This window comes from Stegastes partitus, unplaced genomic scaffold, assembly GCF_000690725.1.
Source record: "Stegastes partitus isolate 25-593 unplaced genomic scaffold, Stegastes_partitus-1.0.2 Scaffold4, whole genome shotgun sequence".
Classification (NCBI taxonomy): domain Eukaryota; kingdom Metazoa; phylum Chordata; class Actinopteri; family Pomacentridae; genus Stegastes; species Stegastes partitus.
The window spans coordinates 1,481,184-1,492,427 of NW_007577735.1; the positions used below are offsets into that span (position 1 = coordinate 1,481,184).

The following is an 11,244-nucleotide window of genomic DNA, read 5'->3' on the forward strand; positions in this document are numbered from 1 at the left end:
TGACACAAACAGTAGCTGAATTCCGTCACACTGGGATAATTAAACAATAGGGAGACATTGTTAATTTTATTGGTAACACCTGCTTTTCCAGCTATGGCAACTCAAATATCTATAGTAAAGACACTTGTGAAATTAAACTATTTTTTAGCAGATAAATTATGTCTTTTGGACTTGTGTTTTAATTGTAACTACAATTATCACGTCAAACTTGCTAGCTAGCTAGCTAACTGGAAAAGTTAGCTTGCTAGTTAACGTTAGCAAACCTCACATTACCGTTACCACCTAAAAAGTTGTTAAATTAGCTAAAGAGCAAACCAAAGCCACACTAACCTTTTTTTTAGTTTTTTACTTACAAGTGTGTCAGACTTTAACAAAATGGGTTAAATTTAAATATGACTAAATTGAAAACTGACGCTGTTAGCTTGCGGTGTTTACTGAGTGGTAAGTAAAGCTAGCTTACTTGCTGTCAATCAAGTGTTGGGCTGCAGCTGTTCCCAATGCAGTCTGTGACTCTGAGAGCAGGCAGAAGGTTTTCTCTGAGCACTCCGGTATATTTAACTTCACACATTAAAAAAAACCAAACAATCCAAAAAAAGTTTTTAATACTCCATGCGACATGCCATTTGTGGAGGATCCTGCTCATCTCTCTAAATCTCGACTGAAGGCGGATTTAGTTGCGCACAATGTCGCGCTGCCACCTGCGGAGAGCAAAAAGGAGATTTACGTGGAGCTGCACTTGAAAAACATTGATCAGAAAAACGCAGCGGATTTTTCCAGTGATGAGGAGGATCCGGTGCAAGATGTGGCAGTGAGTTGCTCAATCTCTTTGTTTTGTTTCCCCACCTGAATACTTTAATAGTGACCTTTTGTCATATGGGTGACAGTGATCCAATAGTCTGAGGGGAAAAAAAAGACTCCCAGGAATGAGTTTTGACAGATGCACGTGTTTTTTGGTGAAATGCAAAGGATCGATACTGATCATTAGACTGTTGTGCATAATAATAATAATGTCTTGGAACTAGTTTAAACCGCTGCTGACCTGCAGCAGCTGTGGAGGGGAGGAGGGGGAGATCTGGGTCACTGCTACCAAACAGTCCTGTTGCAGCACACTGAGCCACCAGCTGTATAGTTGGTATAGATTTACATGAGTCCTTGCTGTAGCTGGCAGCTGTCATCAGAGTCGTGTGCACACCTGTCACACTCAGTTATTAGTGCCAGGAAAGAGGAGCTTCACAAACACTTGAAGACTGGAAGTTGTTTCTGTCATGGAGAGAATGTCTGTTTGGGCAGACTGTGTTTTCTATTTAGCCTCTACTGTAAAATCAATAGTACTGTAAAGTCACAGTAGAGTTTCACATTTAGAATTTGGTGCAATATGTGACCCAGTATTGATATTTTGAGCAGAGTTTGGTTCACTGTTTTGTTGCCCTTTGCATATTTGAGCTGTGATTGATTAGTGAATTAATCGGGTAACTGCCTCATGCATTTTCAGTTCCTTGTCCATTTTACCACAGTAATGAAAATAATTATTTGCAAGGTGCCAGTTGCAACCCTGCTCATATTTTTATGTTTTTATGGGAGGGGATCAGTAGCAATGATCTATATTTAAGGTTAGTACTCTCACTGCCTGCACCAATAATGAGTGGTGTGACTGAAATATGCAACTCTGCCTGTTGGTGTGTTGTAGAGAACAAGAAACAGCCTAAAAAATGCAATCGTGACATGTTTTTCTGTATTCTGATTTAAAGTCTGTTTGGCTGTCAGTGAGGCCGTGGACTGATGTGATACTAAAAACTAATTTGGTGGTTCAGTGAAACAAAAAACTATTTTCTATGACACTTTTGAAGAAATAATATTGAATGTGGCTGATACAGATTTTTATTTTATTTTATTTTTTTTAGGGATTAAATCAATTTTGATACTAATATACTGGCTCATTCTGTGGTATGTTAAGAGTTATGTTGAAAAGGAACAGTGATGGGGTGGTTGTTTAGTAACTTAGTAGCATTTTGTTTTCCTAACTAGCTTTCACCTCACCGTAAGGACACCTCTTGACTTCACACAGCCGTCTGCTCAGCTGTGATAAACGCTCTGCTACGTGTCCTGCAGACAGTGCTGTGAACAATGGAGCCTGAGCCAGTCAACTGGAAAAAAAAACTGTATATATTATGACAGAATTTCTGAATAATACAAAGTGACTTATTCTGCCACACGTTCTGTTTCTTTCAAAAATATGTCATATTGGCACATATTGGACAATGCATATGGCAGCTGGCCAGTATATCAGGAGGGCTCTAATTACCGTCAAGCCTATTGGATTTGAACATGCATAGCATTTATCACAGGTAAATGCCAATGTAAATACTTGATAACCCGTATGTGTTGATTTGGACTCAGCCACAAACTTGTCTTTTGTCCTGTTGTTAATTTGTCATCACAGCAGCTAAATTTTAGGGCAGAGGATTTGTACCATTAGATTACACAAATGTGTCAGCTGCAGCCTCCAGCTGTGTTTTTACATGCTCTATATCTCACATCTGGTAACTCCTGGCATTCAAGCTACAGCTTTGTGAGATCTTGGGCAAAATTCAGTAAATTCCCCGAATCTTGTTTTGTCAGGAGCAGGAGGAGGATCCGGAGGACACAGAGATGCCTGACCCGAGTGACTTGACTGATGATGACCTCAAGGCTATGCTACTCAAATACGGAGTTAAGGCTGGGCCCATAGTTGGTAAAGTTGCTTTTAATACTGTCTTTTATTGTATTTTTATAGTCGAAATCGGATTTCTGTTATCATTAATGCAGTTTTTGTGTTTTCTTGATGAAGTCAAGCCATTAAGGCCAGTCTGTTTTAGGTCCATTTGCACATGAAGAACATATTGCCATAGTTTTATTTGTCTATGCCAGGCTCCACCAGGGCCTTGTATGAGAGGAAGCTCAAGAAACTGCTTCAGTCTGATGGACACGACAGATTGAATGGAGCAGAGAAAGCTGTGCTGTACTCTGACAGTGAAGAAGAAGCCGAAGAGGAAGAATCGGGTACAATCTGAAAGTTGACAATTTTTATCTGGTCAGAATTTGTTTTGTATTCATCGTTGGCATCGTATAATTCTAGCTTTGTGTTATTTTCTGTTACTTGCACATGCTCAGAAAAACTAGAACCCGTTGACCAGTCGGACCAGGCCCTACAAGAGAGCAGCCAGGTAGGAAATATTATTGATATCTTTGGTTACAGATTGGAAGTTTGCTGTTATATCTTGTCAATATCATTTTTTTGAGTTGTATGCAACTGGTGAGTTTATGCTACCTATAAACTTCCTCTGGTTAATGTGTCCTACCTTTATCTCTCGCCTCACTGAAATAAAGCTTCCCTACAGTGCCACCTAATGTTTACAGTTTGAAACTATAATGCAGGATTTAGTCTTTTTAATTAGCAAATGCATTTTGAGTGTTAGTGTTTGTGTGTTGTCTTTTGTTTTGTTTTTTTAACTTCACAGACACACTTGCATTTTCAGAATTGCAGGTATGCTTACCCACAGTGCTTTTTACCCTCATCACAGCTGGTAAATACCACAGATCTTCATTTTCATTCACACAGCATTCTGTGAAACTACATTCTCCGGTGACACTGCAGTGTTTTTATTTTTTTTCCCCGTGTTTTACTGGGTTGGCCTTTTTTGTAGCGTGCTTGTCCTAGTAACAGGACACCTAGTTCCAAGTGGAATTCAAGCAATGCGTCAGAAGCATCAGAGCGAAGTTGGTCTCACCGCACACAGAATCCTGTATTAATTAGCAGCGCATCCTCCGTAGATCAACGCTCAGGAGTAGGATCAGGGGTATGCTGGTCTAATTTCACTTCTCCTGTGAATTTTAAATTGTCTGCACTCCTTGCTTAGACTGCATAACTTGATTTTGCATCCTTCATAAAGTGTTATCGATTTTATTTTACAGTGATGGGCATTAGTATCTTACTGGGGTACAGTTCGGGTGAGACATGTTTTTATTGGTGTTAACTTGTAAATACTAATCCTTGCAGGTCCCTCCTGGATCACAGTCTGTAATGTCCAACAGCTGCCCATCATTTCAGGCCTTCAGCATCACTCAAATGGTTAAGGAGGAAAGTTGGCTTTAGGTGTTTTTCAAATCCACATGCCACAAAATTTCAAAACAAACTGTAATTTCAGTTTGTTTTTCATTGAGTAATCTCTGTCAGTGGTTATTCAATGTACACTCTCACTGTAAACAACAGATGGAGAGTCGGAGCTCACGCTCTACTAACACAGATGCGGAGCGAGAGTTGAATGGGAGCAATGTGCAGGAACATTGGTCACGGTCCAGCAGGGTCAGTAGTATTCATGCTGTTCAGTCACACTTTAAGCTCAAACTTTGGTGCTGGTTCAAGTGTTGGAGAGGTTCACTAGAGGTGGGAGTAAGTCTGTGCTACAAGAAACCAGTGAATCATAACCTGTTGTATCTGCTTTTCTTAGCTGGACATGTCGGTTGTGGACAAGGACAATATAAAGAACCAGTCCCTGTATTATACTCCTGAAGCGTCCTTTCATAAGCGGAAAATGAAGGCATATACACCTTTATTTAATGAATTTCCCTTCTGGGATAAATAAAGTATTTTTCATTTCATTTTTTCATTCATTCATTTATGCTGGCTGTTATTTTTCTTTATTTTTATAACACCTGATGGGCGCATGTGCACTGTTTACAAGAGAGCACTACATTTGGTGTCAGTGGTATTATGCATAATCAAAGATAGAAAAATTAAACACAACACCTTAGCAGTTTGTCAGTATGCCTCAGATCTCTGATCATTACATTATCAGTAAGGAAGTAAACATTTTTAAAGAATCGTATATACCATTGATTTAAGAAGATCAGCAGCACAGGCAGTGTTCACACTCTTAAGTTAAAGAACTACTACAACAGTGTAAAAGTACTCTGTTTCAAATTAGTCCTGCAATTATTTATACTTAAGTAAAAGAATGTATTGTCACGAAAATGTAGCTTAAGTATAAAATGTACAAAAATATCCCTTGTGGCAGTTACAGGTATATATTATATAAATATAACGAAAATGTAGCTTAAGTATAAAATGTACAAAAATATCCCTTGTGGCAGTTACAGGTATATATTATATAAATATATTGTTATTATTTATAGTGTAATTTAAAAGCAGGAAGGGTTTGTATCCAACTGCAACTTATGATTATTGTCATTATGGATCAATTTCTTCTTATTTTCTACATTAATCAACTGTTTGATTTGTGAAAATTCAGAAAATAGTAAGAAATGCCATTTTTAATTTGTAATTTTTTTTTTAGCTACACATGCATGAACACTTAAATAGCTTAATTTATAGCAAAACATATTTTATGAGTCAATTTTTGTGAGCCCAAACATTTATTTATAACTCGTAACTAAAGCCATCAGATAAATGTAAGTAAAACGTACGGAAGTTCCCTCTGAGATGTAGTTAATTTGAAGGTGGCATTAAAAGAAAATACTCAAAGTAAAATGACCTCACATTTGTATCTCATACACTTCTTGAGTGAGTATACGTAGTTATATTCTACCAATGAAGGCGATGCATTCTTTGTTGTAGTGTTTCTAATCTTAATATATGGTTTTAAGCCACATGTGACAAATGTAATATAACGTGATGTCTGGAGGCAGTCTCCTATCTGATCCCACAATCCTAATAATCACCTCACAAAGCAAACTGTGGATCAGGACTCAGTGATTTCTTCACCACCACTCACCCTTTTCTTTCATTCGCACCTATCTTGCCGGGCTTTCTATCTCCGTGGGACTCTGCTGTCTGGGACATGTAGTTTTCTCTAGTCTACTTTGTCAGTAATTTTTTGCCTTTTTTTTTTTTTTTAGCTTCCTCAGGAACCTGTGACAGATAGTTTCAGTGACCTCCTTCCAGACATGAAGACCACACCCACAGGGATCTAGTAAGTACAATCACAGCTGTTTGAATGAGATATTGAAAACAAGTGCAAGAGTACAGCTTGCACAGTATAACAAAACTTCACATTTTATTGGATTAGCAGCAGATATATTGTCGTATTTCAGTGCCACCTGTCGGAGACCTATCAGGGGTGCAGCACAGAGACCTATCCAGTATGCATACCCAGACACTCCAATCAGTCCCATGACCCTGGAGAGACGAGAGGTGGAGCGCCGTCTTGTACCCATCCAGATACAGATTTTTGTCTTCCTCATTGTGGCGTGCATCGTATACTTCCTTTTTGTTAATGTTGAGGACGGTAGCTTTGTTTCGGACTTGCTGGACAGTCTAAGCCAGGGGTATAGTGCAAATGGTGCCTTTTGAATTGATTTGTGTTACTTGTGTGTTTTGTAATATTTGATTCATATTTCAATAAAGAATGTTCTGCTTCTTAGCCTACTTTTTGTGTCATTCATGATACCAGTTAAAGTGAGAAGGGGAGGCTGTTACAGGTCCATCAAGGCATCATACTCTTCACAACACTACCCTTACCACATTTCACTGTCCTTTGCATCCAATTCAGTGGTACACACAGACAGGTGAGAGACTAGAAAAAAATCCTGAAAACTGAACCCAAACAGTGAAGGGATCTGGTGGCCGGTAGGTTCTGAGGGGCATTTTGCTGACACAGTCGGGTCACCTTTTCCCAGTAGAGGAAAGGGCCACTGCAAATCAATAGACAGTTGGTAGAGTGTTTACCTTATGATGAAACCTTTCTATCCTTATGGCAATGGTGTTCTTCAGGATACCTAATGATGAAAATTCTGTAAATCATTTACTGTGGCTTTCGCAGTTGCCAGATCTAAACCACATCGAATACCTGTGGGAGATTTTAGACCAACATGTTAGACAGAGCTATCCACCACCACCATAAAAAAACACTGAATGAGGGCTTTTTTTTTTGTAGTTGTGGCATTTAATCCCACCAGCAGAATTCCACAGACTTGGAGAATCAATGCCAAAGTGTATTGGAGCTGTGCAACCACATTCACCATCACTCATGCTTTGGGTTTAATATTTAACTGCAACATGTCAGGTTTGTATGTTTTTATTTTTTATTTTTATCATCTGACATTAAGATTTAACTAAAAATTAAATGTATTCTTTTTCCAAAAGAAAACATGCTGATCTAAAAATCTTTCCGATTCTCTTTTACTAAATGCCCTTAGACAGGCAGTTAAAGGTTTTGGGTTTTTTTCGTTTTTTTTTTTCTTAAAACTGTCAGCTAATGAATGACAGGTGGATGGCTGGCCAATGAGACGTGATACACAGATTGGCTTGCATGCCTGGTTTATCAGTGTCAATGAATTCAGTCTGCACTCAGTAGAGTTCTGCTGCCGCGAGCACGTTTTACGATGACATTTTCAGGTTCAAAAGTTAAAATTTTTATGTTTTTAAAGATTATTCTCAGTGCCTTTCTCGTTACGGTGGCGTTGCTATTTACCGTAGCATCTATCAGGACTCTGTCACTGGACGTAAATGTTGGACTTCAACTCGCAAACTGGGAGAAGACGAACAACATCTCGCTCGTCATAGAGCCCCATCAGAGAGAGCAGCTTCTGGCTAACTTTAAAGGTAAGTTTAGCTAAACAGTTAACCTAACTAGCTGACCCTGTATGGATAGGAGGCTCGTTGCTAGTTTAAAGAATTGTGTCCAGACCATCAGTAAATGTGTGTGTTCATTCATCCATCCAGAGGCTATCCGGATCCCCACAGTGTCTTTCTCACAGACGGAGATAAACACCACCGCGCTGCTGGAGTTTGACAGCTTCCTCCGAAAAGGTAAAAGTGGCACCAAAACATGTCAAACTAGCTGTTTAGCGTGCTAATGTGTTCACCGTGTAACTAGTTTACAACGACTAGAGACTCAACCATGTTCTTGTATGTTATCTCTTGACCTGACTGCAAACACTTTGCTGACCCTGTTGAGATTTTTACTTTAAATTGTACAAAGGTTACTTAAAAAACACAACTAAAACACACTTTGAGCAGTGGGGGTGAAGCAGGTCAGAGGAGGCCGGGAGCAGCAGGGCGATAGCTGTTATTGATAGCTACGTAGCTAATGTTAGCTTAAGTTAGTAGCTAGCTCGTAGCTGAAAACTACACTGAAAAAAAATATAAACGCAACACTTTTGGTTTTGCTCCCACTTTTCATGAGCTGAACCCAAACATCTGAGACTTTTTCTATGTGCCCGAAAGGCCTATTTCCCTCAAATACTGTTCACCAGCCTCGGACACACCTGCGCAATAATCATGGCGTCCAATCAACATCTTGATGTACCACAACCGTGAGGTGGATGTATTATCTCGGCAAAGGAGAAGTGCTCACCAACACAGATTTAGATAAATTTGTGAACAATATTTGAGAGAAACAGGCCTTTTGTGAACATAGAAAAAGTGTAAGATCTTTGATTCAGCTCATGAAAAATGGGAGCAAAACCAAAAGTGTTGCGTTGATATTTTTGTTCAGTGTAGTTTCGAGCTACTCGCTAGCGACTAACTTAAACTAACATTAGCTACGTAGCTATCAATAACAGCTATCGCCCTGCTGCTCCCCCACTGCTCAAAGTGTATTTTAGTTGTTTTTTAAGTAACCTTTGTACAATTTACAGTCAAAATCTCAACAGGGTCAGCAAAGTGTTTGTACTAAGGTCGAGAAATAACTTACAATCATTCATGTGACATTTTAATTCTTGTTAAACTGCAAAAGTAACCACTTGTGGTTTATTTACAAATCAAATGCTACAGTCTGTATTTATTAGCAAGCAGATTTATTTACACATCACCTTATTGTACACATCGGTTTTTAAAAGGGCTTGAAATGAAAATAATGAAATAAAATTAAACATGTAATCAAAAAGTAGATGATTCACAACAGTACAGACAAGTTGGATCAAGTGCACACTGATTTATAAAATAGCTAAAACTGTTGAACTAAAACAGCAATAAAATCAAATAAAATTCAAGAGATGAGAAAAATAAAAGCATCTATGCAATAAAGTATACAGTAATACAGAGAGATGAATTAAAATGAAGTGAGTTAAGCTGCAGAAAAGTTTACTTAAAAAGCTGAAAAACAACATGTGGTCGTTATTTAGTAAGCTATTAATCAGATTTGGTTTTACTGGCAGACAGGTTTTTGCATACAAGGAATTTGACTCCATGTTTTGGTGGGTAACGGCACACACTGACAAGCAGAAAAACCATAAAGAAGGATAAAGATTTTTTAAAAAAAGCAAGTGTCCAAGTCAATAACAGTAAGCAATAATTAAAGCTGCAAGAAACTTTTCCTGAATATGTGACTCACAGGTGACCAACAGCTTCAAACTCAATGCAGTATATTCAGTTTAAGTCAAGTCACTGTTGTCTATATAGCACATTTAAAGCAACAGCAGTTGTCCAAAAGTGCTGTCAAGAATAAAAATACAAATGGCATTATGAATTAGGGCTGCACGATTGTGGCCAAAATGACAATCACGATTATTTCGATAAATATTGTAATCACGATTAATTGTCACGATTATTTGTTGATTTTAACCAAAACTAATTTTATTGTTTTACAGACTTCTAATTGCAACTGTTTTCACATCCATATATTGTGCTACATTTCTGCTAATGTGCAAACATGTGTTTAAAAATAAAAGTAGGTCCTCTTTTTCTCCAAAATTCAGTGCAACTCCTTAAAAAAACTAGTAAAGATAAATAAAAGAATAATGAAAAGGCAACAAAACAGGGCACTAGTTTCCTTTTCCATTCTGTAAATATATTTTCTGAACTAAATTATTAACTGGATGTGAATAAAACTCCAAAGTAAATCAATCAGTAATCACAGTGAAGTTGTAAAAAACTGAATGAATCATGGTGATGTCACCAGAGAATCTCAGCGCTGATTGGCCATCGCGGCGCGTCAGATCGCAAAAGTTCAGATTTTTCAACTTGCTCTTCAAACCGCGTCTAGAATCGCATCATACGCGCGAATAACTTGCTCAATTCGCGTCAATCGCGCTGCGAGACGTTGAATCGCGTCTTCACATTGACTTTACATGTAAATCTTGAGCACGAATGACTTTGCTCCGTCTGGTGTGAACACAGCATTACACATTTTAAATATCGCTCGATCACGCAAATTTGATCGCAGGAAGCCAATATCATGATTGTGATTAAAATTCGATTAATTGTGCAGCCCTATTATGAATTAACTTAAATATTAAGTTTACAGCACCACAGTATTATTAACTTTGGGGTTAATGTGACTAATTTAGAATTTAAGTTATGACCCAGCAAAAATGTACATGTGTGAAATTACTGGAGGAACTTTACTATTAAAGCTTGAAAACCTTCTTTATATTAGTGATGGTGGAGTGGACCGACTCCCTCTTAACTGGAAGAACTCTGCAGCAGAACCAGGATCAGTGAGGATGGCCATCTGCCTCACTGTATGAGATAATTGTACTGATCAGTTATCAAAGTAGTTGGTGATTTATTTTGCGTTCATTTTTCAAGTCAAGACGACATTTATTTTGTAGTTCTAATGAGGTAATATTGCACTCTATATTCAGTGGAACAAAGTCAGAATAAAATTGTCATATCTGTGGTTATCTGTTACAAAGAGTGCAAGGGTAAAAAGTTTGGGGGCCTCAGAGGAGAGAAAAGTTTCAGCCTTTACGTTCCAGTTCCTAGCACAGCTTTTGTGTTAAAATAACTCTGCAGATATTAGCTAACTTTTTTCACACAGCCATGAAAAGGTTTCCCCGTTAAGTTTGTCCCCTTCTGCCTCTATCAGCCTTCCCTACAGTTTTTTCTTCAAGCTTGGTTCATCATGAATCGGTGGGCAACTACAGCCACCTGTTTCGGGTACAAGGATCACAGCCTGACCTGGTGCCGTACCTGCTGCTGGCCCACATCGATGTTGTACCTGCCACAGAGTCAGACGGCTGGGAGGCGCCACCATTTTCTGCCAAGGAGATGGATGGCTTCATCTACGGCAGAGGGACCATAGATGACAAGGGCTCTGTAATGGTGAGAAAACAAGTGACATTTGGTGTGAGCTTGCTATTGAAGAGAGTTGAGTTGTATACTTATTTATGTGGGTCTAATACTAATACTAGTGCTTTATTTCCTCCAGGGAATCCTTCAAGCACTGGAGTACTTGCTGATAAAAGGCTATGCTCCACGCAGGGGGTTTTACATTGGTCTTGGTCATGATGAAGAAGTATGCA

General features: G+C 38.5%; 2 protein-coding genes across 3 annotated transcripts in view; both read left to right on the forward strand.

The window, feature by feature from the left end:
• Positions 1-544: 544 nt before the first annotated feature.
• Positions 545-6,415, forward strand: lemd1 (LEM domain containing 1). Of its 2 annotated transcripts, none has more exons than XM_008278644.1 (6): positions 545-808; positions 2,620-2,731; positions 2,908-3,039; positions 3,151-3,203; positions 5,896-5,969; positions 6,091-6,415. In XM_008278644.1, the coding sequence occupies exons 1-6, from the start codon at positions 617-619 to the stop codon at positions 6,347-6,349; spliced, it is 822 nt and encodes a 273-aa protein (XP_008276866.1). In that variant the 5' UTR covers positions 545-616; the 3' UTR covers positions 6,350-6,415. The 2 variants fall into 2 exon arrangements, with proteins under 2 accessions (XP_008276866.1, XP_008276875.1); XM_008278653.1 differs by having other exon boundaries at positions 5,905-5,969.
• Positions 6,416-7,380: 965 nt separating this feature from the next.
• The window catches only part of pm20d1.2 (peptidase M20 domain containing 1, tandem duplicate 2), an 11,498-nt gene continuing 7,634 nt past the window's right edge, over positions 7,381-11,244 (forward strand). Inside the window, exons 1-4 of the mRNA XM_008279181.1 lie at positions 7,381-7,600; positions 7,721-7,807; positions 10,809-11,044; positions 11,151-11,237. Coding sequence (XP_008277403.1) covers positions 7,381-7,600; positions 7,721-7,807; positions 10,809-11,044; positions 11,151-11,237 — 630 coding nt within the window. The remainder of the gene's footprint in view (positions 7,601-7,720; positions 7,808-10,808; positions 11,045-11,150; positions 11,238-11,244) is intronic.

Coding starts and splice junctions, on each gene's coding strand:
- lemd1 (XM_008278644.1), top strand. CDS start 617: ATGCCATTTGTGGAGGATCCTGCTCATCTCTCTAAATCTCGACTGAAG. Junction 2,732..2,907: donor TAAGGCTGGGCCCATAGTTG/GTAAAGTTGCTT, acceptor TGTCTATGCCAG/GCTCCACCAGGGCCTTGTAT. Junction 3,040..3,150: donor AGCCGAAGAGGAAGAATCGG/GTACAATCTGAA, acceptor GCACATGCTCAG/AAAAACTAGAACCCGTTGAC.